At 37.2% G+C, this 27,458-nt stretch overlaps 1 protein-coding gene across 1 annotated transcript in view; it reads left to right on the top strand.

Moving 5' to 3' along the window:
• cib2 (calcium and integrin binding family member 2) overlaps nt 1-27,252 on the top strand; it is a 46,170-nt gene extending 18,918 nt beyond the window's left edge. Inside the window, exons 3-6 of the mRNA XM_073832131.1 lie at nt 14,036-14,147; nt 21,228-21,375; nt 21,570-21,765; nt 24,944-27,252. Of these exons, the coding sequence (XP_073688232.1) occupies nt 14,036-14,147; nt 21,228-21,375; nt 21,570-21,765; nt 24,944-24,965 (478 nt within the window). The 3' untranslated portion in view covers nt 24,966-27,252. The remainder of the gene's footprint in view (nt 1-14,035; nt 14,148-21,227; nt 21,376-21,569; nt 21,766-24,943) is intronic.
• Nucleotides 27,253-27,458: the final 206 nt, after the last annotated feature.

Below are 27,458 nucleotides of genomic sequence, written 5' to 3'. Positions count from 1 at the left end.
TAAGATATGATTCAGGATGCTGCGCTGCATCATGTACAAATGATTTACTGCTGTTTTCTTGGCCATGTCTGTCCAAGTCCCTGGTCGTGGATGTAGTGACAGTTAAATGAGAGTTTATTACCATTCTGATAGACATTTATGGGATAATGCAGTCTTTAAAAACATGCGCAATGCAGGCTTTAAAAAAACTACAGAATGAGATGAATCAGAATCAGAAGAATAAGGTGGATTTCCACAAACAAGATACATTTGGTGACTTGTTGCTTTTTTAAGGACCTTCGCTCATCTTTAGAACACAAATTAAGCAATTTTCGATGAAATCCGAGAGGTTTCTGGCCCTGCATAAACAGCAATGCAACTGACACGTTCAAGGCCCAAAAAGGTAGTAAGGCCATCATTAAAATAATAACTTCCATGACTGCACTGTCTGTACAGGGTTAGAAAGCTCTGTTTTGTTTCCTGTTCATGGAAAATGCTTTATGATATTACCCAGAATTCCTTCTTTAAGGGTATTTTGCTGAGATCACATGAGCAGCTGGTGAAATCTTCCTGTTGGTTGGTACTGGTTGGTATTGTTTTTTTTGTTTTGTTTTTTGTGGTTGTAATATCCATCTAATGATGAAAGCCCTCAGTTATCATACTGAAACCCATCCTACGGTCTCCTGGTGACTCATGATGGGTCATGGACTTTCCTGTGACAGTGAATAAGCCTCACCGTGATGTGTAGGTGCTCTTAGGTGAAGAAACATCCTCTTGTCATATCAGGTGACCTGATCACTATCACACATAGCCGAGGTGCTGACAAGTTGTTGCCCTTCTAATCTGCAATCGAAGAAACTCCATATCTGTGGAGAACTCTCATGTATGTGTTGCATGTGGTGGGTTGAAAAAAAAATCTATACGTTTATTAACTGGGCTGAAGCATAACATAGAGGCTGCGTCCATGAAAGGGGTTAATGAGATGTTTAATGCATTACTTTCTAATGGCCATTATAGGCTCTGCTTATTCTTCAGCAATGAACCATTACTGGCTTTTATCTCATGTCCCCAGAGAGCTTTGTAACCCTCTGCTTCCATTACCTATTCACTGGGTATTTTAATGCACCAGGATGCTTTGAATAAACTGCAACATATTCCACATAAAAATTTGCTTGATGGTGTTTAACACAGGGGTCTGTGGATACCATACTAGAGCTACTGCTGTTTAAGTTAACTAAATATAAATATTATACCCATCTTACTCTGACAATGCATTATTTATCTAAACAAGATTTTAGTGTGTCCATATGTGGCATTTAAAGTGTTCTGATTGGTTTAGTGTGTTGCTATACAGTATTTAATGTGTTCGAAATGGCTTTTAGTGTTGCTGTGTGGTTGCTAAGGTGTCCTAAGTGTTTTAGTGTGTTGCTATGCAATACCTAACGTGTTCTGAATGGTTTAGAATGTTGTTGTGCGGTTGCTAAGGCATTCTAAGGTGTTTATTGTGTCCATATGTGGTATTTAAGGTGTTCTGGGTGTTTTAGAGTTCCCATATCGGGTTGCTAAGGTGATCTAAATGGTGTAGAGTGTTGCTATGCAGTATGTAATGTGTTCCGAATCATTTAGGTTTTTGCTGTGTGGTTGCTAAGGTGTCCTTAATGTTTTAGTGTGTTGCTATGCAGTATCTAATGTATTCTGAATGGTTTATAGTGTTGCTGTGTGGTTGCTAAGGTGTCCTAAATGTTTTAGTGTGTTGCTATGCAGTATCTAATGTATTCTGAATGGTTTATAGTGTTGCTGTGTGGTTGCTAAGGTGTCCTAAATGTTTTAATGTGTTGCTATGCAGTATCTAATGTATTCTGAATGGTTTATAGTGTTGCTGTGTGGTTGCTAAGGTGTCCTAAATGTTTTAGTGTGTTGCTATGCAGTATCTAATGTATTCTGAATGGTTTATAGTGTTGCTGTGTGGTTGCTAAGGTGTCCTAAATGTTTTAGTGTGTTGCTATGCAGTATCTAATGTATTCTGAATGGTTTATAGTGTTGCTGTGTGGTTGCTAAGGTGTCCTAAATGTTTTAGTGTATTGCTATGCAGTATCTAATGTATTCTGAATGGTTTATAGTGTTGCTGTGTGGTTGCTAAGGTGTCCTAAATGTTTTAATGTGTTGCTATGCAGTATCTAATGTATTCTGAATGGTTTATAGTGTTGCTGTGTGGTTGCTAAGGTGTCCTAAATGTTTTAGTGTGTTGCTATGCAGTATCTAATGTATTCTGAATGGTTTATAGTGTTGCTGTGTGGTTGCTAAGGTGTCCTAAATGTTTTAGTGTGTTGCTATGCAGTATCTAATGTATTCTGAATGGTTTATAGTGTTGCTGTGTGGTTGCTAAGGTGTCCTAAATGTTTTAGTGTATTGCTATGCAGTATCTAATGTACTCTGAATGGTTTATAGTGTTGCTGTGTGGCTGCAAAGGTATTCTGATTGGTTTAGAGTGTTGTTATAGTATTTATTGTGTTCTGAATAGTTTGGAGTGTTGTTGTGTGGTTGCTAATGTGTTCTGATTGGTTTAAAGTGCTGCTATGTAGTATCTGAATGGTTTAGAGTGTTGCTGTGAGGTTGCTAAGGTGTCTTAAATGTTTTAGTGTGTTGCTATGCTGTATCTAATGTGTTCTGAATGGTTTAGAGCAGTGGTTCCCAAACTTTTTTGTTTTATTAGTTTTTGGTAATTATGTGTGAATAAAGAAAATTTAGTCATTTGTTCTTTGCCTAATAAAATGACTACAATTTTTAGTTCTAAAAAAGTTTTTGACAGGTGGTCTAATATGTTTGTTAAGCACTGTATACAGTATAGCTACATCGTTTTATAAGGATTTAAACAGAAAATAAAACGTACAAACTCACTTGTTTACACTCTGCCCCTTTTTTGATTGCCAACAGCTGCAGCCTGCAAAGTACAACGTGAAAGTGCAAGGCTGACGCTCTGTAGCGAATTCACACATAAGTGAGGCATTTTAATTTAAGTTGAAGAGACGGGATTTGCATGACGCACCACACAGCATGCTCCTAGAATCTGGTTGAGTAATATGTGACCCTGGACCACAAAACCAGTCTTAAGTCGCTGGGGTATGTTTGTAACAATAGCCAAAAATACATTGTATGGGTCAAAATTATTGATTTTTCTTTTATGCCAAAAATCATTAGGAAATTGAGTAAAGATCATGTTCCATGAAGATTTTTTGCAAAATTCCTACTATAAATATATCAAAATGTAATTTTTGATTAGTAATATGCATTGTTAAGAACTTAATTTGGACAACTTTAAAGGTGATTTTCTCAGTAGTTAGATTTTTTTTGCACCCTCAGATTCCAGATTTTCAAATAGTTGTATCTCGGCCAAATATTGTCCTATCATAACAAACCATATATCAATAGAAAGCTTATTTATTGAACTTTCATATGATGCATACATCTCAGTTTTGTAAAATTTAACCTTATGGTTTTGTGGTCCAGGGTCACATATATGGTTTTGCATATATTATATAGTAGCCTATAGCAGTTTGTGTGAATCTGGCGATATATCGCGCATCCACTGGCTTAGTACGTTCTGATGAAAGGGTATATAGGCCATGGCTAAACAGACGTCTTACGGGAGAAAATTTATTTGCGTGGTGCCCCCCTTGGACGTGGAGCCCCTGGGCACTTGCCCAATTGCCCATATGGTTAATCCGCCTATGGTTACAGCACAGTATGTGGCGCTATTGCAAACAGGAACAAGTATACATAGACATTTTTTGTCTGCGAGTTATTTGAGTGGACTTTGCATTTCCGTTGAGCATAAGTGGTACACGAATGGAGCATTCATAAGGGCTGTGAGCAGCTCAACGGAACGCACATTCATAGAGCGGAATACTGATCAGAGCGTCACACATTGAGCAGTGCGCGCTGAATACTGCCGAGCGACGCGGCAGATAGTTTCGGCCGTTTATCCCCCCAGTTTGGGAACCACTGGTTTAGAGTGTTGCTGTGTGGTTGCTAAGGTGTCCTAAATGTTTAAATATGTTGCTATGCAGTATCTATCTAATGTATTCTGAATGGTTTATAGTGCAACTTTTTGAGCAATGTTGCCGGGCAACTTTGGCAAATGTTGCCGTCAATGGGCAACCAGGTGAGATACAGGGCCCACGATTGATCTAAATTATCCAGATAGAAATCTGTTACCCATTTTCAATGGGAAAGAGTCCAAACAATATTGCAAAAAAAAGTTGCATCATCAGTTGTATCATCAGCATAAGTGTTGCTGTATGGTTGCTAAGGTGTCCTAATTGTTTTAATACAGTATGTTGCTATACAGTATCTAATGTGTTCTGAATAGTTTAGAGTGTTTCTGTGTGGTTGTTAAGGTGTCTTAAATGTTTTCATGTGTTGCTATGCAGTATCTAATGCAGGGGTCACCACACTCGGACCTGCAGGGCCGGTGTCCCTACAGAGTTTAGCTCCAACCCTAATCAAACACACCTGAACCAGCTAATCAAGGTCTTAATAGGTATACTTGAAACTTCCAGGCAGCTGTGTTGAGGCAAGTTGGAGCTAAACTCTGCAGGACACCGGCCCTCCAGGATCAAGTTTGGTGACCCTTGATCTAATGTGTTCTGAATGGTTTAAGGCAGTGGTTCCCAACCTGTGGGCCGCGGCCCACCAGGGGGCCTCAGTGATCCTCCAGGGGGGCCGCGAGATATTTTAAAATGAATTTAAATATCCTATAATTGTTTAATATCATTATATTATAGCTAAATGAAAAAAATAATCAAAGCACGGCCTCTCTGTTCTGTGATTGATTGCTTTTATTTTCGATATAGCGCCAGATCACAATAGAAGTCATTTAACCCCTTAAGCTCTGCGGCTATTTGGGGGATTTCCGCCTGCATTTGGCCTACCTAAATTCAAATGGTTCCCCTATACACATACAATGGAGGAAATTAAAAAAAATGGTTTCATTGTATAGAAAACCTTTTAAACTACATATTATCAGTGTAATTCTTTATAAATAACATTATATAGATTTCAAATATTACAATAAAAACAAAAAAAACATAGGCGCTTTTTGATTTTTTTTTTCAAAAGTTTTTTTTTGAAAGTCTATAACTCAGGATTTAGGTGTCTCAGTTCTTTGCAAATTGTTTTGTTTGATTCCACTAGGTCTCAGGATATACCAGAAAAAAAGATTTTTTCATATAACAGTTTCTGATTGAAAGTTATTGAATTATAACCGAAGGGAGTCGCATTGCCCCTTTTCCCCCTTTTTCCCCCTAAAAGTGTCCTTCTGTTTCTTTGCAAAAACAGGCTTTATAAAGCACATTATTGAGAATAGAATAGAATAGAATACTATTTTACTATGTACCATAGCACTTTTCATGATAATTGACTGAATTATGTTTCATTTTTATGTTTGCCTGTGTATTTACTGAAACACATACTGTACTTTACTGTCAACATTCAATATACACTCAATACATAGCTTAGCAGATTGTTTTGGTGTCCTTTACGTTTCAAAGTAATTATAAGAATAAAACAAACCTGAATAGAAGCACTGTTATACTTATAGACGCGCTTATGAGCCGCGGATCCTCTGCTCTCCATGGAAACGGCCCGTTATTTATTCATTTAGCGTCTATTTTGGATAATTGAGACCGCTATATTCCTCTGAGGCGCCAACAGACGCATATCTCCGGTGTAAGAGTCCAAAAACTACATATCCCACAATGCCCGGCACCGTCGAAGCATCTTTTGTGACCCGGAACCTCTCCATGGCTCTGCTTCTTCTTCGCGTCTGGAGAGGCTGAGCTGTCATCGTTCACACCTCGGAGCAGCACGGCATGCGGTCGGAGGGTGTAATCTGATCTACTGACACGCTCTAAGTGCAGCCGCAGACACACACACACCTGCTTGAGCGGTTCAGAGCGCGTTTGGGAAGCCGCGCCGAGCGCATCTGGCAAAACAACGGTTTCTCAGCAATGGTGCAACGCAGAAACGTGAAAATGGTCTTGTTTGAAAGAAGAGATCCTAATCTAAAAGATAAAATGCAGTTTGTGGCTATTTGCGGCTAACTGAAGCAGTAGTATGTGGAGGAAAGTAATATAATATATCATCATATTCTTCAAGTATATTCTGACATCGCGATTCAATTGAAGATTATTTGATCTGTGTTTGTCACACAATAAAATGATTTATATGGTCAGATTCTTGGGAATGAGCACTTTCTTGTGATATATGATTTGTCTGTTTTGAGAAAAATATAAGAAATACACATTCTTTGTAATAATTCTTCACAATTGTTAGGCGGAAATTTGTGTGTGGAACAACATAAATTCTAAGCACAATTTTACTACTTTATGAATCATAAAACTAAAAGTTATGGTATTCCTAGTAAAGAGGAGACTCTAAGCTTTCAAATGAGACCATTTATGGGCTGATACTATGTGAAGAAGGTCGTGTAAATGAAGCAGCAACATTTTGAATTTTTTTTTATTATATTCTGACATCGTGATTCAATTGAAGATTATTCGATCTGTGTTTGTCACACAATAAAATGATTTATATGGTCAGATTCTTGAGAATGAGAGCTTTCTTGTGATATATGACTTGTCTGTTTTGTGAAAAATATAAGAAATACACATTCTTTGTAATAATTCTTCACAATCGTTAGGCGGAAATTTGTGTGTGGAACAACATAAATTCTAAGCATAATTTTACTACTTTATGAATCATAAAACTAAAAGTTATGGTATTCCTCGTAAAGAGGAGACTCTAAGCTTTCAAATGAGACCATATATGGGCTGATACTATATGAGGAAGGTCATGTAAATGAAGCAGCAACATTTTGAAACACTTTTTGGACCCGCCGGCGGGTCCGCAGAGTTTAAGGTTATCTTTCCTATAGAACAGGTCTATACCTTGTTCTTTTATTAAACAAACTAAATAGCCTTATGTTTTTTATCTTGTTTAGATGATGACGGCATGTCATTTCTGTCTTTAAACGTCGCGCGTTTACAATGTCTCCTCCGGGAAAACACGGACGGGATCGCGGACTTCATTCAGAAAAACGGAATTTACTATAGCGCGGAATGCCACGGAATTCATTGATTTTTTTGGATGAACAAATCAAAAGTTGATCTGTCACTTAATTCGAATTGTGATATGGACAGTGTCTGTGAAAACTGAAACACAAAAAGACAATTTTAATACGAAACACGCTTGTTCAGTTTGCCTCTCTTTATGTATGCATTGCGGAGACGCGTTTATCACTGAAGCAGGCGTGACGCTCCCGGTAATGTTTGGCCTTTGCATCTCACATGAACAGATGAACTCAATCTCCAAAGCTGCTGTGTCACTTCTTGTCAATTTTACCGTTTCATTTGAGAAAACTAGCATCATATCATACTGTATGCACACAGAAACTTAACGTCAACCTTTTAAAAATAAAAGTACAGTTTAACATGTTACAGAACAATAATCTTGTATTACTTTTGTACAGTATTATGTAGGTGTTTATATATTCCTATTTAAATAATTTACATAAAACAATATATGTGACCCTGGACCACAAAACCAGTCTTAAGTCGCTGGGGTATATTTGTAGCAATAGCCAAAAATACATTGTATGGGTCAAAATTATTGACTTTTCTTTCATGCCAAAAATCATTAGGAAATTAAATAAAGATCATGTTCCATGCAGATTTTTTGTGAAATTCCTACTCTGAATATATCAAAATGTAATTTTTGATTAGTAATATGCATTGTTAAGAACTTAATTTGGACACCTTTAAAGGTGATTTTCTCAGTATTTTGATTTTTTTGCACCCTCAGATTCCAGATTTTCAAATAGATGTATCTCGGCCAAATATTGTCCTATCCTAACAAACCATATATCAAAAGAAAGCTTATTTATTTACATTTACATTTATTCATTTAGCAGACGCTTTTATCCAAAGCGACTTACAATTGGGAATACAACAAGTGATTCATCCTAAGGAGGCAGATCGACATAGGAAGTGCTCAAAAATACCATATGTCAGGCGTTGTTAGACGAGTACGGGCTAGAAAGGGAAGATCAGGAAAGAGAGGAGAAGAATTTTTTTTTTTTTTTTTTTATTGAGTCAGATAGTGTCGAAAAAGATGGGTTTTCAGCAGTCGCTTGAAGACAGTAATGGAGTCAGCGTTTCGGATGGGGGTGGGAAGATCATTCCACCAGGCAGGGACATTGAAGGAGAATGTTTTGGAAAGTGATTTCGTGCCTCTCTGTGGTGGTACAATAAGGCGTCTTTCAGACTTCTGGAGGGAGTGTAGATGCGTAGTAGTGAATGGAGGTAGGCAGGTGATGAGCCGGTGGCTGTCCTATAGGAGCTTATTGAGCTTTCATAAGATGTATACATGTCAGTTTTGTAAAATTAAACCTTATGACTGGTTTTGTGGTCCAGAGTCACATATATGAAAAAAAAATATTACAACAAGATTAACCACTTAATTGTAGAAAAAAAAGACTACTATTATTAAAACTTTTTAACTGAATATAATTTTAAAGTAAACCTCTGTTTGTTTGCCAAAAAATATTAAATATATCATCTGATTATCAGAAAAATTAAAACAAAGAAGAATTTCTGAAAAAAAGCAAAAGATTGTTGGGCCCTATTTTGAAATAGAGAGTTTTGGACCTGTGCACCCATGTTTTTTAAACATGCAGTGGAAGAATAATTAGGCAAAACAAATGTTTTTGTTGATAAAAAAAGGTCTAAAATAAATACTTTTTACAGCGAAAGAACATTATAAGGCTGCGATCAGACCGAACGCGTCTTTTAGTTCTAAAAACGCGAGGCGCACAGCACTGCCTTTTTTGGTGACTTTTAATAAAAGAGCAGTGTGCTGCGTTTTTTTATGTTGCTAAGCAACGACCAAAACAGCTGTCCTGTCAGTCAAAGGATTATAGCGTGAGCGCTCTAAAATCTTAGTTTTTTGCTGTTAAGTAAACTGTCATATTTGCAGAAACCCTAAATAATACAGCTCCGGGTTACCCACGATAGACACCAAAGGTTTCTCCTCTAATTATTGCAGTATCCGGACTTTTTAAGCAACGGTAAACTTTCGTCACCACAACAGAAGGCCCGCCTCTCCATTCATTCGATTGGACAATGGAAAAGAACGCGAATGACGTCGGGCGTTTTTCCGCTCAGAGTTGATTTTTTTTCAACTTCAGGCGCTCAGAGCACTCCTGCAAAAACGTGAGGTGCAGCAGGCGGCGAAAACGCGAGGCGCCGGGGGCACATAAACAGCGCGTAGAACGCTCACTGCCAACAGAAAACCATCCAAAAGAGGCGCCTCCAACTGCAAAAACGCGTTCGGTGTGATCGCGGCCTAAGAGGACATGTCAGGCATATGGGGCCTTGCAAAATTGACCAGAGAAAGAGGGGGCCCCGGAGTAAAAAAGGTTGGGAACCACTGGTTTAAGGTGTTACTATGTAATTGCTAAGGTGTCCTAAATGGTTTAGTATGTTGCTATGCAGTATCTAATGTGTTCTAAATGGTGTTGCTGTGTATGTAATGTGTTCCTAATGGTTTTGCTGTGTGGTTGCTAAGGTGTTCTGAGTGTTTAGGTGTGTTGCTATGTGGTTGCTAAAGTGTTTTGAGTGTTTAGTTGTGTTGCTATGTAGTTGCTGAGGTAATTTGAGTGTTTGGGTGTGTTGCTATGTGGTGGCTAAGGCGTTTTAATTTTTAGGTGCATTGCTATGTTTACTAAGGTGTTCTGAGTGTTTAGGTGTGGTGCTATGTGGTTGCTGAGTTAATTTTAGTTTTAAGGTGTGTTGCCATGTGATTGCTAAGGTGTTTTGAGCATTTGGTGTGTTGCTATGTAGTTGCTGAGGTCTTTTGAGTGTTTGCTGCATGGTTACTAAGGTGTTCAAAGTTGCTATGTGTTGCTGTGGTGTTTTGAATGTTTAGGAGTGGTGCTATGTGGTTGCTAAGGTATTTTGAGTGTTTAAGTGTGTTTCTATGTAGTTGCTGAGGTAATTTAAATGTTTAGGTGTGTTGCTAAGGTATTTTGAGTGTTTAGGTGTGTTGTTATGTGGTTGCTAAGGTGTTTTGAGTGTTTAGGTGTGTTGCGGTGTGTTTGCTAAAGTGTTTATGTGTGTTTCTATGTAGTTGCTGAGGTAATTTGAATGTTTAGGTGCGGTGCTATGTGGTTGCTATGGTATTTTGAGTGTTTAAGTGTGTTTTATGTAGTTGCTGAGGTAATTTAAATGTTTAGGTGTGTTGCTAAGGTATTTTGAGTGTTTAGGTGTGTTGCTGTGTGTTTGCTAAAGTGTTTATGTGTGTTTCTATGTAGTTGCTGAGGTAATTTGAATGTTTAGGTGCGGTGCTATGTGGTTGCTATGGTATTTTGAGTGTTTAGGTGTGTTGCTATGTAGTCACTAAGGTGTTTTGAGTGTTTAAGTGTGTTTTATGTAGTTGCTGAGGTATTTTGAACATTTAGGTGTGTTGCTATGTGGTTGATAAGGTATTTTGAGTGTTTAGGGTTGTTGCCATGTGATTACTAAGGTGGTCTGAGTGTTTTAGTGTATTGTTATGAGTGTTGCTAAGGTGGTTGCCGTTTATGGGAATTTTTGTCTGTTTTATTGTTCACCAGACAAAATTTTACATCTGATGGATTAGAAAAGTAATAACATCAATCTCTGCACAACAAGCCACATTATTTGAGGTAACAGTCCTGTACTTTCTTTATGGCACACTCATGTATATAATGCACAACGTATCTGAATTATATCTAGCACTTTAAACAGCTTGAAGCCTTATTTGCATAAGAACTCCTACTTCCGACAGCTCTTTCAAGGATGTTGTTTTTCATTTGTATAGTGCCGAGCTGTCATCCGGTGTTTCATAAGTACTTCCAGCTCTTACATAAGTTGCGTCAACCCGAGTTTTGATTCATGTGGATAAATTGTCCCTCTGCAATGACACTGAGATTGGTTTTGATAACAGGGCCAGTGGAGCACGAGAAACAAAATGGACAATCACTGGCAAACCTAATGGAGTCCTGTACTTTATCACCTTCATAAAACACTCCGTTTCTCCTGTTCCCCACACGCACCAGCACAATCCGAAAGGCTGTTATGCAAGGTTAGCGTCAGGTTATCGGCAATCGTTATGAATTGGCTTGTATTCCCTTGCATCCTGATTGGACGCCTGTGGTGCAACATGAGATTTGTCTCTGTACTTGTAACTACGGCAGGTACAACATACAGTATGTACTGTACAATCGTCAATATTAGAAATATTTCCACAGCCTCTGCTAATAACATGTCTAGCACAGCTTTTTGTCTGAAAACATATGATCATGTGTCATAATATAAATATAATGGGCTGCAGTTATTGTAATGTATGTGTTTGTTATTGACTTCTGCAAGCTTAAGCAATCACTGATCATGTTTAATCTCCTCAGTGTAGTGCAAAGTAGAAGTGTCATATTGGTGAGTTACGGTGCATTTTTTACAATCATGACTGAAGATTTAACTTTAGCAGTCTGTTTGCTTAAACATTACACCAGAGAGCTTTTATCTCTTTAGAGATTTTGTTTCTTGTAGCAGTATACTGTGATATTAGCTTTCTTTTGTCTTGTTTTGTTTTTTGTTTTATTTTTTTATTGTACTTGTTTTTTGTTTAGTTTAGTTTCTAGCTTTTAGTTTTTTTTGTTTCGCTTTGTCTTTAGTCAACAAATAAGATGTTTTTTGTAGTTTTTTTTTTTTTTACTTGTACATGACTATCAGTGCAAATTATGCAAATTATTGTTTTCTTTCTTCCACAAAGCTTTATCAGCTATCTATATCGTCCTGTGTCCCTGTGGTCCTGCTTTTTTTTTTTTACTACTGAACATCTGCTATCATCTCTGTGCAACTTTTTTTTTTATTACTGCTGCAAAGGCCTATTACAGTGCCCGCTTTCCTTTCTCTTGTTGCCATGCTCAGAATGAGTCATCAGTTCACCGTTGGCTGGCAATCCTCCAAATCTTCTGTGCAGAACAAATAGACAAAGCGGCCTTGTGAAGTCTGAATTACTAATTTCTCTTATACTGAGTGCTTAATTATGATGGGTTAGTGTGATTAACAGTTGAGTTTCACAACTTGTGAAATGCATTTAGTTTTATCCACTGAGGTGATTAAAGAGTTAAATATAAACCAATGCTGATAAAAAAAAAAACTAACTTACCAGAAACTATTAACATTATAATAAAAAGCTGTCATTGCATTAACAAAGAAACAAAACAATAAATGGTCTGTTGTTGTTTTGTTCTGGGGTTTTTTATGTTTGTTTTGTTTTGCTTTTTTCATTTTTTCATTGCATCACCAAACAAATTATAATCATTTTCTATTGTTGTTTATTTGTTTTTATTTTTCTTTTATGTTGTGTTTTTCTTTTGTGTTAATAAGTTATAATTCCTCCTAACTTGATATTTATCCAGGGTTGAAATAGTTACCTAAAAATAAACGCTTAAAATACAATAAACAATAAGTGAAATACATAACTAAAATAACTAAAACTATCAATTAACAATAATAAATAAAATGTAATAAAAACTATGACCTATTTAAAAAACTAAACGAAAAAAATGCCAAAAACACAAAAAAAAAAACATGTAACTTGAACTAAAATTAAAGTGAAAACAGAAAATATAAAAAATAAAATCTAATTCAAAATATTACCAAAAACTATTCAAATTACACTAAAATGATGTCAATGCATTAACAAAGAAACAAAACAATAAATGGGGTGTTGTTGTTTTGTTCTGGGTATTTTTCATTGCATCACCAAACTAAATTTTCATTTTCTATTGTTGTTTATTTGTTTTGTTTTGGGTTTTGTTTCATTGAGGGTTGTGTGTGTGTTTTTGTGTGTGTGTGTGTGTGTGTGTGTGTGTGTGTGTGTGTGTGTGTGTGTGTGTTAATAGGTTATAATTCCTCCCCAAATATTTCATCTTAACTTGATATTTAACCAGGGTTATAATAGTTAACTAAAACCTTAAAGTCTTGTTACTTAAAATAAAATGACATTAAGTGAAATAAATGACTAAAATAACTAAAACTGAATAACTGAATGAATTTAAAAAAATAATAAATAAAATGTAATAAAGACTTATGACCTATTTTACAAATATATATATATTTATACAGAACTTAAAGTAAAACTTTAACTAAAATTAAAGTGAAAACATAAAATATAAAAATAAACTCTTATTTTAAATATTACCAAAAACTATGAAATTATACTAAAAAGCTACGTCAACAAAAAACGAAACCATAAACTGGCTGTTGTTGTGTTGTTCTGTTTTTGTTTGTTTGTTTGTTTTGCTTTGTTTTGCTTTGCTTTTTGTTTTTTCATTTCATCACCAAATAAAATATAAACATTTTCTATTGTTGTTTATTTGTTTTTACTTTTCTTTTGATGTTGTTGTTGTTGTTGTTGTTGTTGTTGTTGTTTTGGGGGGGGGGGGTTCTTTCATTTTGTTTTTCTTTTGTGTTAATAGATTATAATTCTTCCCCAAATATTTCAACTTAACTTGATATTTAACCAGGGTTATAATAGTTAGCTAAAACTAAAACCATAAAGTCTGTTACTTAAAATAAAAAAAAAGATTAAGTCAAATAAAATAAAATAAAATAAGTTATTTTCATTTTTAGACTAGACAGCATTTCTCAATTCCAGTACTAAAATAAGTACTAAAAAAAAATTATAAAAATCAATCAAAACTATAACATATTTAACAAACAAAACTAACAAAATGACAAAAACACAACAAAATTCATTAAAAAAAATAAATGAATGGTGTATTTGACTCATGCTGCCTTGTATCTTCTTTCTCAGTAAATCAGTAGATTTACAATATTATCACACAGTACTGTGGTCTTAATGAGCCATTTTGTTTTATTTTCGTTTTGTGAATAAAACAAATGAGGTCTGATTCAAAAGATAGTTTAAGATGAACTGCAGTAACCAGTTTTCTCTTTTTTCTGCATTGCAGCTTGCATGGACGATACCACGAGCTGGCTCCACATTTGGTTCCAATGGACTACACCAACGACCCTGATGTTAAAGTCCCTTTAGCTCTCATAGTCAACATGCCGGAACTGAAGGTAATGCTAACTATATATATCCACCTCCAGTTCGGATACAACAGCATAAGGGGGGGAGGGGGGCAAAAATATGCCCATTCTCTTGTTTAAGCAACATGATGCTTGCGCAATGACCCTCTCTGCACTTTTAGTTTATATCAGATATAATAGACACTAGTTTTTATAGGGCAAAATTGGTTTTTAATGGCCACGCTGGCTGGGCTGTTTATATGACAAAGCACAAGCGGTGGGAGCGAGGGATATTACACCACCATGCTTGTGAAAGTTAACGCTCCATAAGACGGTGCCATTTCAGCAAATTATGTTAGCGCTTTAGATTTTCCATGGTTGCAAAGACGCATACGTTTAATCGGACTACAGCGTCAAGAGATCGTTTATAGGATTAGCCAATAAGAGCATTAGCATTAAAGTAATAATTATGTTACTTTATAGAGGTGACACTTTATTAGCGCCATTCCTGAGCTGATTATAGTACAACTCTTTCAGATTATCTCCTTTAAAATATGAGCTTGTACTTTTTTTTTTACTCTGTAAAGTCTCTGTTTCATTTGATACGCAAATTACTACAGCCTCTAAATTATCAGTATGATCAAAACCTTGCTGAAAAACCTGTTTTCCAATCTGCATCATGCCTTCTGTTGTCTATTTTATAGTTTATGCTTTTTTAGCAAGTAAAGGGACTTTTACTGTAATTGTAAACACATTCCACTTTATGTTGTGGATCATGTAAATATGATACTCAAAAAGTCACATTTTATCAGTTTAAATGTTCAATTAACTGTTCAATTTAAAAAAACTATGTTTCTGACTGTTTTTTTATACAGTGGTGTGAAAAAGTGTTGGCCCCCTTCCTGAATTTTTTTTTTTTTTTTTTTTGCATGTTTGTCACACTTTAATGTTTCAAAGATAACACAAGTAAACACAACATGCAGTTTTTAAATGAAGTTTTTTATTATGAAGGGAAAACAAAATCCAAACCCACATGGCCCTGTGTGAAAAAGTGTTTGCCCCCTAAACTAATAACTGGTTGGGCCACCCTTAACAGCAACAACTGCAATCAAGCGTTTGTGATAACTTGCGATGAGTCTTTTACAGCGCTGTGCAGGAATTTTGGCCCCCTCATCTTGGCAGAATTGTTGTAATTCAGCCACATTGGAGGGTTTTTGAGCATGAACCGCCTTTTTAAGGTCATGCCACAGCATCTCAATAGGATTCAGGTCAGGACTTTGACTAGGCCACTCCAAAGTCTTCATTTTGTTTTTCTTAAGCCATTCAGAGGTGGATTTGCTGGTGTGTTTTGGATCATTGTCCTGCTGTAGAACCCAAGTTCCCTTCAGCTTGAGGTCACGAACAGATGGCCAGACATTGTCCTTCAGGATTTTTTGGTAGACAGCAGAATTCATGGTTCCATTTATCACAGCAAGTCTTCCAGGTCCAGAAGCAGCAAAACAGCCCCAGACCATCGCACTACCACCAACAGATTTTACTGTTGGTATGATGTTCTTTTTCTGAAATGCTGTGTTACTTTTACGCCAGATGTAATGGGACACACACCTTCCAAAAAGTTCACCTTTTGTCTCGTCAGTCCACAGAGTATTTTCCCAAAAGTCTCGGGGATCATCAAGATGTGTTCTGGCAAAACTGAGACGAGCCTTTATGTTCTTTTTGCTCAGGAGCGGTTTTCGTCTTGGAACTCTGCCATGCAGGCCATTTTTGCCCAGTCTCTTTCTTATGGTGGAGTCATGAACACTGACCTTAACTGAGGCAAGAGAGGCCTGCAGTTCTTTAGATGTTGTTGTGGGGTCTTTTGTGACCTCTTTTTGAGTCGTCGCTGTGCTCTCGGGGTAATTTTGGTCGGCAGGCCACTCCTGGGAAGGTTCACCACTGTTCCATGTTTTCGCCATTTGTGGATAATAGCTCTCACTGTGGTTCGCTGGAGTCCCAAAGCTTTAGAAATGGCTTTATAACCTTTTCCAGACTGATAGATCTCAATTACTTTCTTTCTCATTTCTTTGGATCTCAACATGATGTGTAGCTTTTGAGGATCTTTTGGTCTACTTTACTTTGTCAGGCAGGTCCTATTTAACTGATTTCTTGCAAACACTTTTTGACACAGGGTCATGTGGGTATAGATTTTTTTTCCCTTCATAAAAAAACCCTTCATTTAAAAACTGCATGTTGTGTTTACTTGTGTTATCTTTGATTAATATTTAAATTTGTTTGATGATCTGAAACATTAAAGTGTGACAAACATGCAAAAAAAATAAAAAACAGGAAGGGGGCCAACACTTTTTCACACCACTGTGTGTCAGGCTTTACAGCGTTAAAAAAAAAGTTTAGCCATGCTGAGGATTCATTATTGTGGTCATATCCCTGATCCAATCTCACCTTTCTTTAATAATTCAGACCTAACCCTCAGTCAGTCAAAATTTGTCAGATGTTACGATTCCAGAATGAGCCCCATTATGTCCCTCCTGCTGGAGACATATTTTTACCGCCCTCTAAAGCCGTCAGATGGACGAAGGAGCTATAAACCCAACCCTAGGAGGTGGATGATACTGATGGAGACCACTCGGGCTGGGATTGATGAGGCGACGACAGCTTCCAGTTTCCACAGATCCCCTCAGCCTTCATAAACATAAATCTCTGTCACCTTCAGTCTGATAATTAGCCTTTTGTGCAAAAGTGGAGTGATTTAACACATCACAGCTTTAGAGGGGTGTTTACTTGACATCTACCAATACAAATGCCTTTTTGAGTTTTTTGACATTTCACATGGATGGATGTTCTCCATGTTACTTGAAAGGCAATCTAATCTAATACTCTTCGAATGGAATTTAATCTGAACCCTAAACTTTGCAATCCAATTTCATGTTCATTTACATGAGCATTATCGCTTAAAATTTTGAAGGAATATTAGCTGTAGGTATACAACTGTTCTACTAACATGTTTGACAAAATATAAAACCTTTATTTTGTGGAAAACACAGTGATTAAAATTAGAGAACAGTAACCACTGTAGCACGAAAGATCATTACAACTAAGGGTTGCAGCTTTCAGAAATTAGTAGGAAGTGTCAAGGCCCTTGCTTTGAATGACCTTAGCACATCTGCGGCTGCAGGACTTCACTAGTTTCTCAGACTGCGCTGGTGTGATCTTGGTCCACTCTTCTTCCACTCTCTTCCATAGTTTGGTAACTGAAGTGGGTTTCTTAGCCATAACTTTGTCGCCAAGGATTTTCCAAAAAATTTCAGTCGGGTTTAGATCAGGACTCTTATGTTCTTAGCTTCAAGGAACTGTGTTACCTGTTTTGCAGTGTGACGGCATTGTCTTGCATGAAAATGGAGGCCTTGCTAACTGATTGAGAGATGCTTGCAGGAAAGGAACTGCATGCTGCTGAAAGAGGTTCTGATAAACATTTACATTCACCCTGCCATGTATCTGTATAGGAGGCCCAACTTTTGCTGAAAACATCCTCCAAACCATGACACTTCCTAATCTATATTTTACTGACTTTACACACTTCGGATTGCTGAACAAAATGTTTTACATAAGACCCAAATAAATTAAACTTGATCTAATCAGTGAACTTTGAACCAAAGTGAACTTTGAACCAGTTCTCCTTTCTCCACACAGCATGCTCCTCAGCAAAGATGAGCTTAGCCTTTTGATTCTTTCTGCTGATGAGAGGTTTGGTCACTGCAGTAGTGCACTTTCAGTCCAACTTCTCTTAACCATGAAAAGACAGATCTTTACCTTGTTCAGCACTGAATTGGCAAGCAATTCCAGCTGCAGTGCTGAACCCATTCCCCATTAAGAGTCTCTGCATTATTCTGTCCTCTTGTGTGTTTGTCTTACATGGACAAGCAGCCTTTTTGGTGGACTTGAATGAATTAGTGTTGTTGTAAACCTGCGATATTTGAGAAATCTCAGATTTGGAATGACCAACTATGTGGACAACCTCCAGTCACAGGGTTTCAGTCACCTTAGAGTGGCCTGCCATCTTGCAATCTCAGTGAAAATTGTAGGAATGCTACCAGTTAAATTGGGTTTGTCATATAATTAAGGAAATTTGCATCAGGTGCCAAATTAACACCATTAACTTGGAAGTATCTCTAAGTGTTCTCTAATTTTGATCAGAGTTCTTTTTCAAGTATCTCATTTAGTTTTTTATACTGTGCTTTGGAATACAATTCATTTATGAAATATGCTTAAAAACTGCCCTTCTACTGCTGTTAGGATAACTTCAAATAGGACTAAGCAGTGACTTTGAAATTTAGGAAATTATAGGTTGTAATTTTCTTTAATCTCCACTGTATAGTAGATATTCTCTTCCACTGACCAGTTTGTAATATGTAAGACGTAAAACATGTAAATATATATCAAGGCACCGCACATATGTGACCCTGGACTATAAAACCAGTCATAACGGTATTTTTTAATGTATACATCTAAGTAAATAAGCTTTCCACTGATTTATGGTTTGTTGGGATAGGACATTATTTGGCCGAGATAAAACTATTTGAACATGGAATCTGAGGGTGCAAAAAAAAAATATATTGAGAAAATCACCTTTAAAGTTGTCCAAACGAAGTTCTTAGCAATGCATATTACTAATCAAAAATTAAGTTTTGATATATTTACGGTTGGTACAAAATATCCTAATGGAACATGATCTTTACTTAATATCCTAATGATTTTTGACATAAAAACAATGTATTTTTAGCTATAGCTACAAATAAACCTGTGCTACTTAAGACTGGTTTTGTGGTCCAGGGTAACATATGTGCAATGTATTTTTGAATCAAATTAATAAAATAGTAAGATTCAAGCACATGCTTGGATTTTTTTCCTTCTGATCAAAGTTTTTTTGGTTTATACCTTCTGATTCAATTGAATTTTTAGTTGATAGCAATGTTTACATGAAGGCTATTCAGTCTGATTGAGTCATCAATCCAATTATTAACAGATTATTATTATGTAAACAAAGCTAATGTAAAATCATGCCCGAAGTTTCTTCAAGATTAAGTGTGGTTCTTACTATGGCTCATACTATAACATATTCAGAACTGTATGTGCTACCAACATAACTCATACCTCAAATCCTATGTGTAAAATTTGTTATTTTGACCTTGTGGATGGTAAAACAGGCACAAAAATAGCACATTTAGGGATGGTGTAGTTATAATTATGCACAGGATGTTGAGTGTTTAAAGCAGAACCGAGACATCAGGGTTGATCCTGCTCTGCTGTGTTCATGCTACTGTTCCCAGAGCTGTTGAGTCAGCTAGTAGCACAGGGCATAAAAATTCCTTTAGGCCAATAGCCAGTAAGAAATATATGGGCGCCAGTTTGGGGAGTCAGCCTTTCTACGTTTTATACATGACTCACTCAGCAAAACTCTCTCTACTGCACACATGCTTATGTACAGAAACACATTTGCACTCTACACCCAAGCCTAGATATAGGCCTAAGGAAAATATATTAACTTAATAGTTAGGTATTTTTAGGTGACACCATTGTACCTTTTTTCTTGTTCTATAAAATTAAAAATAACAGGTCGATAAGTTCAAACTCAGTCTGATATAATCACATCATTACTCACATGGCACAGCTCTTCTCAGCTCACAGTTCTTTTCACATCAGCAGCCAATGAGCTTGCTCCTCAACATTCAAATAATTGGCTAGTGCTTGTTGTAGCAGCTGCAGCGCTTCAGAAACCCTCCACCTTCCCCAGCTCCACCTGTATAGATCTGCTATGAGGTGATTTCATGTATGTTATATAAGGGGGTTATTTCATATACAGGTCCTTCTCAAAAAATTAGCATATTGTGATAAAGTTCATTATTTTCTGTAATGTACTGATAAACATTAGACTTTCATATATTTTAGATTCATTACACACAACTGAAGTAGTTCAAGCCTTTTATTGTTTTAATATTGATGATTTTGGCATACAGCTCATGAAAACCCAAAATTCCTATCTCAAAAAATTAGCATATTTCATCCGACCAATAAAAGAAACGTGTTTTTAATACAAAAAAGTCAACCTTCAAATAATTATGTTCAGTTATGCACTCAATACTTGGTCGGGAATCCTTTTGCAGAAATGACTGCTTCAATGCGGCGTGGCATGGAGGCAATCAGCCTGTGGCACTGCTGAGGTGTTATGGAGGCCCAGGATGCTTCGATAGCGGCCTTAAGCTCATCCAGACTGTGGGTACTTGACACTGGACTTCAGGCATTTTGGCATTTCCCTCTCCCCAGTCTTCCTCCAGACTCTGGCACCTTGATTTCCGAATGACATGCAAAATTTGCTTTCATCCGAAAAAAGTACTTTGGACCACTGAGCAACAGTCCAGTGCTGCTTCTCTGTAGCCCAGGTCAGGCGCTTCTGCCTGTTTCTGGTTGAAAAGTGGCTTGACCTGGGGATGTTTCTACTCCAGACTCAGTCCACTGCTTCCGCAGGTCCCCCAAGGTCTGGAATCGGTCCTTCTCCACAATCTTCCACAGGGTCCGGTCACCTCTTCTCGTTGTGCAGCGTTTTCTGCCACACTTTTTCCTTCCCACTGAGGTGCCTTGATACAGTACTCTGGGAACAGCCTTTTCGTTCAGAAATTTCTTTCTGTGTCTTACCCTCTTGCTTGTCAATGATGGCCTTCTGGACAGCAGTCAGGTCGGCAGTTTTACCCATGATTGCGGTTTTGAGTAATGAACCAGGCTGGGAGTTTTTAAAAGCCTCAGGAATCTTTTGCAGGTGTTTAGAGTTAGTTGATTCAGATGATTAGGTTAATAGCTCGTTTAGAGAACCTTTTCATGATATGCTAATTTTTTGAGATAGGAATTTTGGGTTTTCATGAGCTGTATGCCAAAATCATCAATATTAAAACAATAAAAGGCTTGAACTACTTCAGTTGTGTGTAATGAATCTAAAATATATGAAAGTCTAATGTTTATCAGTACATTACAGAAAATAATGAACTTTATCACAATATGCAAATTTTTTGAGAAGGACCTGTACTATAGTAAATAGATCATACTAAAATTACGCTAATAAAACATTCGATTTCTGTTTTGTAGGAGAATCCATTCAGGAATCGGATTGTGGAATCGTTCTCTGAAGACGGCCAGGGGAACCTCAGCTTCAACGACTTTGTAGACATGTTTTCAGTTCTCAGCGAAATGGCTCCTAGAGAACTGAAAGCCATTTATGCTTTTAAAATATATGGTAAAAGTCATATTTGATTACCTCATGTACAGTCCACAAGAACAAAAATATAAAATATTTTACAATGTGATTGTCACAATGCAGTTTTAGAGGTTGTAATAAACATTTATATTGCAACTTTCATAAACGCTGCAGCAACTTTATAGCATGACTACCTTTTGTAGTTAATTCTTATCTTTTTGTTTTGTTCTTAGACTTCAATGTGGATAATTACATCTGCAAGGAGGACTTAGAAAAGACTCTAAACAAGTTAACAAAGGAGGAGCTAACACCAGAGGAGGTTAATCTGGTGTGTGAGAAGGCCATTGAGGAGGCCGACTTGGATGGAGACAACAAGCTCTCCTTTGCCGACTTTGAGAACATGATCTCCAGGGCTCCTGACTTTTTAAGGTAAGAACAATGGATGTAATATAATGACGTACATCCACAAATGTATTCTAATCAGATTTTTTAGATTTTAGATTTGTTTTGCTGGTATTACGTACTATAAATTATACAGTGCCTTGCGGAAGTATTCATACCCCTTCATTTTTTTCACATTTTGTTATGTTGCTGCCTTATGTAAACTGCTTTAAATTGCCCTTTTTCCTCATCAATCTACACTCCATACACCATAATGGCAAAGCAAAAAAACAGGTTTTTAACATCTAAGCAAATGAATTAAATATAAAAACTTAAATGATTCTATTGCATAAGTATTCATACCCTTATCTTGGACAGTTGCCATTTAGCTCAGGACTATATATGTTGCTTGTAGATGTTTCCACACTTCGAGTAGAGTTAACTTGTGGCAAATTCAATTGAATGTGTATGATTTGGAAAGGCACACACATTTTAATAAAAGGTCTAACAGCTGAAAATGCATATCAGAGCAAAATCCAAGCCCTGAGGTCATAAAACCTCATGTAGAGCTCAGAAACAGGATTGCATCAAGCCACACATCTAGGGAAGAGTTCGGAAAAAAAATCTACTGCACTGAAGGTTCACGGAAGCATGTAGTCTCTGTTACCCTTAATATAAGAAGTTTGAAACAACCAGGATTCTTCCTGAAGCAAATGATGGAGAAGGGCTTTGGTTAGACTGGTGGGCAAGAACTGGTGGTCTCTCTAGTTGAGCTCCATGATCATATGTGAAGACAGGAGGAACTTACAGAAGGACAAACATCACTGCAATACTCCACCAATCTGGGCTTTATGGCGTTGTGGCAAGACTCAATCCTCTCCCCAGTGAAGACAAATGAAAACACACTTGGAATTTGCATAAAAGAACATGAATGATGCTGAAACTGTGATTAACAAGATGCTCTGGTCTGATGAACTTCAATTCCAAGCATCATGTTTGAAGGAAACCAGGCACTGCTCATCACCTACAGAGTACCATCCCAAAAGTAAAGTGTGCTGGTAGCAGCCTCATGCTGTGGGGCTGTTTTTCAATGGCAGGGACTGAGGGACTCATCAGAGTAGAAGAAATGCATCAAAATATTGAGATAGCGTTAATGAAAACCCAGTCCAGCCTTAATGAAAACCATTCATGCAAGAGTGGCTTATAGACAACTCTGTGAATGTCCTTGAGTGGCCTGGGATTGAACCCAATCAAATATTTTTGAAGAAATTTAAAATGTGTGTCTGCCCCCATCCAACCTGACAGAGGTGAAGAAGTTGAGAGAAGAATGCCAAGTAATTGCCAAATGCTGATGTGCAAAGCTTGTTGCATCATACCCAAAAATACTTGAGGCTGTAAAAGTGCTTTAACTAGGTACTGAGTTAAGGGTGTAAATACTTATGCAATGTACTTATTTCAGTTTTTTATTTTTAATCAGTTTACAAAGTTGTGACAATTCAGTTTTTGCTTTGTCATTATGATGTATGCCGTGTAGACTGATGTGGAAAAACGTAATTAAAGCAGTTTAACGTAAGGCAGCAACATAAAATGGAGTATGAATAGGCACTGTAATTTAAAGTTAGGATTTTGGTAGTTCGGTCCATCTCAGGTGGTGGAGAATGCGGGCACAATTATCACTATATCATATAATTTCATTCATCACTAACATAGATGGAATAAAATAGTCAAAATTCACAATTTAATGCTCAGATTTCTGCAGTGTTAGCTTAGCAACATGCTAACATCAAACTCACTGAAGTCTATTAAATTTATTGAAATGAATTGCAAGTTGAGTCTACACTATTTGTATCCTTTATACATTTTCTGCCTATGTAGAATTTTCCAATTCAGTTGCTTATTAGCCTATTTTTCCGAATAGCATTCTTCCTTAAAAAGCTGCTGCTTATGTGCTAGTTACTATTTTGTTCTTCATATTAATGATGTTCAACTTTTTAGTGGATAAGTACAGTAAAGCCAGTTATGGTAGTTGGTAACGTTCTCGTTAATACTTTGTTCTGAAGACACACTGCTAAAATTTGCCTGCAGTGTGCTTAAATATGCTTTATGGGGCAAGAGTTCTTCTGCTTGGCTTTTACAGGCCTTTTTGGACTGCACAGCTGTGCCTCACTGACCACATGATTGAGAGTGACAGGGTGGTTTTGTACCGTCATTTCAAGACCTGGATGCCAAACAAATCTAGACTTACTTCCAGCAGCTGTCAGTCAAAGAGAGAATTACTTTCTTGAACACTCATAGAAAGATAATGTCAAATGAATTTATGCCCTTAGCATTCTGCTGACTGCACTTTTTTGTTACTTAAAGGTGAAGTGTGCCATGTCTGCACTAACAAATTACAAAATAAACAAAAACAACAGTGTTTGTATGACTCAGCAATTTATCACTTTATTGGGAACATGTACCCTTTAAATCAGATCTCATAGACACATTCATTATAGGGTTTAAGGATAAACAGTGCTACAAGAGATGCTTTTAATCTTGTTTCAATTTGTTTTTAAAGAGATTGTTCGACCAAAAAATGAAAATTGTGTCATTAATTACTCACCCTCATGTCGTTCCAAACCCTTAAGTCCTTCGTTCATCTTCGCAACACAAATAAGTTATTTTTGATTAAATCTGAGAGCTTAGAAACTTAAAAAACATATGGAAACCAATAGGCACAATTCAATCTTTGTAAATTCCTCCCTCGCTGTTTTAAACATCCATTCAAATGACAGTAAAAGGTGTAAATATGCAAAAGAATGACACAGCAGTTTCCACAAGTGACGCATGCACAGGTGGTTAATGTCTATTGTTGAAGATCTATGACACAGGTTTGGAACTCAATTCTTTCTGCTATTCGATCTGGTGGAATTCCAGATTCATTTTAGAATCAATTTAATTATCAAAATGCCATCAGAAGCCATCTGCTTCTCATCCCAGTTCATCTCAAATACTTTTTAATATCACAAAGCTCAATTTTCATCAGTTACCAGTGAGACAGCAAAAATCGACTTGCATGGTTAGGACTATAAAACACAAATCCTAAAATATATATCCTGGGTTTGTCACTTTTTTTGGACAATGATGCCATCGCTTTAGGGATATGAAAGGGCGTAATTTGATTTTGACTGGTGCTTATGTATTTATCTCTAATCTAATATGCCGTTTCTGTCTTTCTGTTTTGCAGCACCTTCCATATACGAATCTAAAATGGCTTCAGCGGAATACACCAATGCTGATGTTCCTTGAACAGACATATCCACATCGGAGGATACATGTCTACTGTTGTTTTCCTTTCACTTTTGGAAGCACACTTGACAGGATTACTGACAAATGCATGGCTGTTTGTTCACCAGTGAAAAGTTTGGATCAGAAATCCCTTGTGTTTTCAGAAAGAGGAAATTTAAAGTTGAGGCCTTTTGTGGGTTTGACCCACACACCTCGTCCTGGAGTAAAACTAACGTGGATATAAACCACTTTTATGGGCTTCTACCAATGTCCGTGGCACATTGGACACATTTAACTCACTCTCCCACTTCTAAGACTCTTATTTGGAATCATGGGACAGTTTTCATTCAGGAAGGGATAAACAAACTGGAGAAGAGAGTGAGAGAGAGGGCTACAAGCACATTATTGGCATCAGCGCCACCGAGACAGTGTTTTATACAGCTATGCAATCTTTCTCCATAAAATGCATGAATTAGATTACGTTCCCCACCTTTTCCCGTTCCCTAATGTCCCCACAGCTTCGCCATTTCACAATCTAATTGCTTATAGAACTGGAGCATGACGACAATCATATCTAAATGTTCTCCAGTTGAATGAAGGGCTCTGTCATCATATATTCTCTAATTGTCTTCTCTGTCATTCGCTCTCCATGTATTCGTTCCACTCGCAGATCCCTCTATCTCTTCTGTCCTAACTTGAGGTGTTAGCGTCAAACTTGTCTCTTACCTTTTTTCAGTATTTGATGTGATAGAGGGCATTTGACTTAACTTTTAATAAAGTTTTTCTGTTGATTGTTGACTGAGTGCATCTATTGATGTTTTGGGGTTAATTGGTGGTTGAGTTTTCTGGGTACCAGCCTATCCCTAATTACTTACCTTTTAATTATAAATACTTGAACTGTACATGGTTGCATATTTGAATATAATTTAATCAGACCCCAGTCATGGCCCTGGTTGTTTCTTTGTCCTCTTTTCGATCTACTTCAAGCCCCGTGCAGCTGCGAACCAACCAGCCTTAACAATAAAGATGGGCCAACAATGATTCTTCAGCCTATCCTGTCGTATTCCACTTTAATGACTTTTTAAGCTGAATGAGATCGTTAGGAGCAGTGCTGCCTCAGCACTTGTATGATTATACACAGCACGCTTTGAGCCCGGTAAATCTCTACCCAGAGATGCACAGAGCTGTCCTTGGCCATATTAGTTCAGCTGATGATTTACTGGGTCAGACATTTCCTGTCCTTTTAAGATGGCTCAACATTGATTCAGATGTGTTAGATTGTTTTTTTCAAGGAGATGTTGTTTATGATGTATATGTTGTGTTTTTTAAATGTTGGGTTATCAGGAGATTGCTATATGGTTGCCAGAATATTCTGGGAGTATTGCTGTTTGGATGCTAGGCTGTTTTGGGTGATTGCAAGGTCAGAGGCCCATTTGCGCCACATATGAAGAAAATCATGCTTTTGTAAATCATAAAAAGAAATCATGCCAGACTACGTCATAATTATAAAATTAAAAAGTTTTTTTTTTTTTAATTGAATGTTCATTTCATGATGTTTTATTAACAAGGTTTGGTAGGAGCACGATCAGATAATCAATCAATTCGGCACAGGTGTAACTCGTTTAGCCAATTATCCTAACTAGCACAACACACATATATAGACAGCCTTCTTACCTCCGTCCTGCGACAGTTTCTTGGCATCCCTCCTCCACCCCAACTCCCCACTTCTAATCTGTTTTTATCCCATACTAGGGATGAGGAGTTCTCTGGGTTCGGTCTATATTCCGTGCCCGGATTCCTCCCCCATGACAGCAAGCCAAAATGTGATTTTTATTTGCTCAAGCAGATTAGATGTAAGGGCGAACTCGTGAATCTACCATAAGTGGCCTGAAGTGGGACACTCACATCGACTCATTATAACAAAGGCCCAGCAAAGATTGTACTTCCTTCGCCAGCTGAGAAGGTTTGAGCTACCACAGGAGTTGCTAAAACAGTTCTACTCAGCCGTCATTGAGTCTGTTCTGTGCATATCAATAACTGTCTGGTTTGGCTCAGCTACAAAATCAGACATCAGAAGATTACAGAGAATGGTTCGGACTGCCGAGAGGATTATTGGTGCTCCCCTGCCCACCCTTTCAAGAACTGTATACATCCAGAGTGAGGAAAAGAGCTCAGAAAATCACTCTGGATCCCTCACATCCAAGCCATCCCCTCTTTGAACTTTTACTATCTGGCTGGCGCTACAGAGCCCCATTTATCAGGACAACCCCCTCCCCGGGCAAACCACCTTATGAACAGTTCAAATGTCCCTACCATTGTGCAATAAAAATATGTGCAATAACCCGATATTTATGCATCTCTTTCTATTCTATCCTATTCCATTCTATCATCTATAGCACAACTGCACATACCACTTATTTATTTCTCAATTATTTTACTTTTTTTTTGTCTATTTATATTTATATACTGTATGT

The sequence above is a fragment of the Garra rufa genome, chromosome 25 (assembly GCF_049309525.1).
Source record: "Garra rufa chromosome 25, GarRuf1.0, whole genome shotgun sequence".
Classification (NCBI taxonomy): Eukaryota; Metazoa; Chordata; class Actinopteri; order Cypriniformes; family Cyprinidae; genus Garra; species Garra rufa.
Note: the sequence above shows the minus strand (reverse complement) of the source record. Positions and strands in the feature narration are given on the sequence as shown.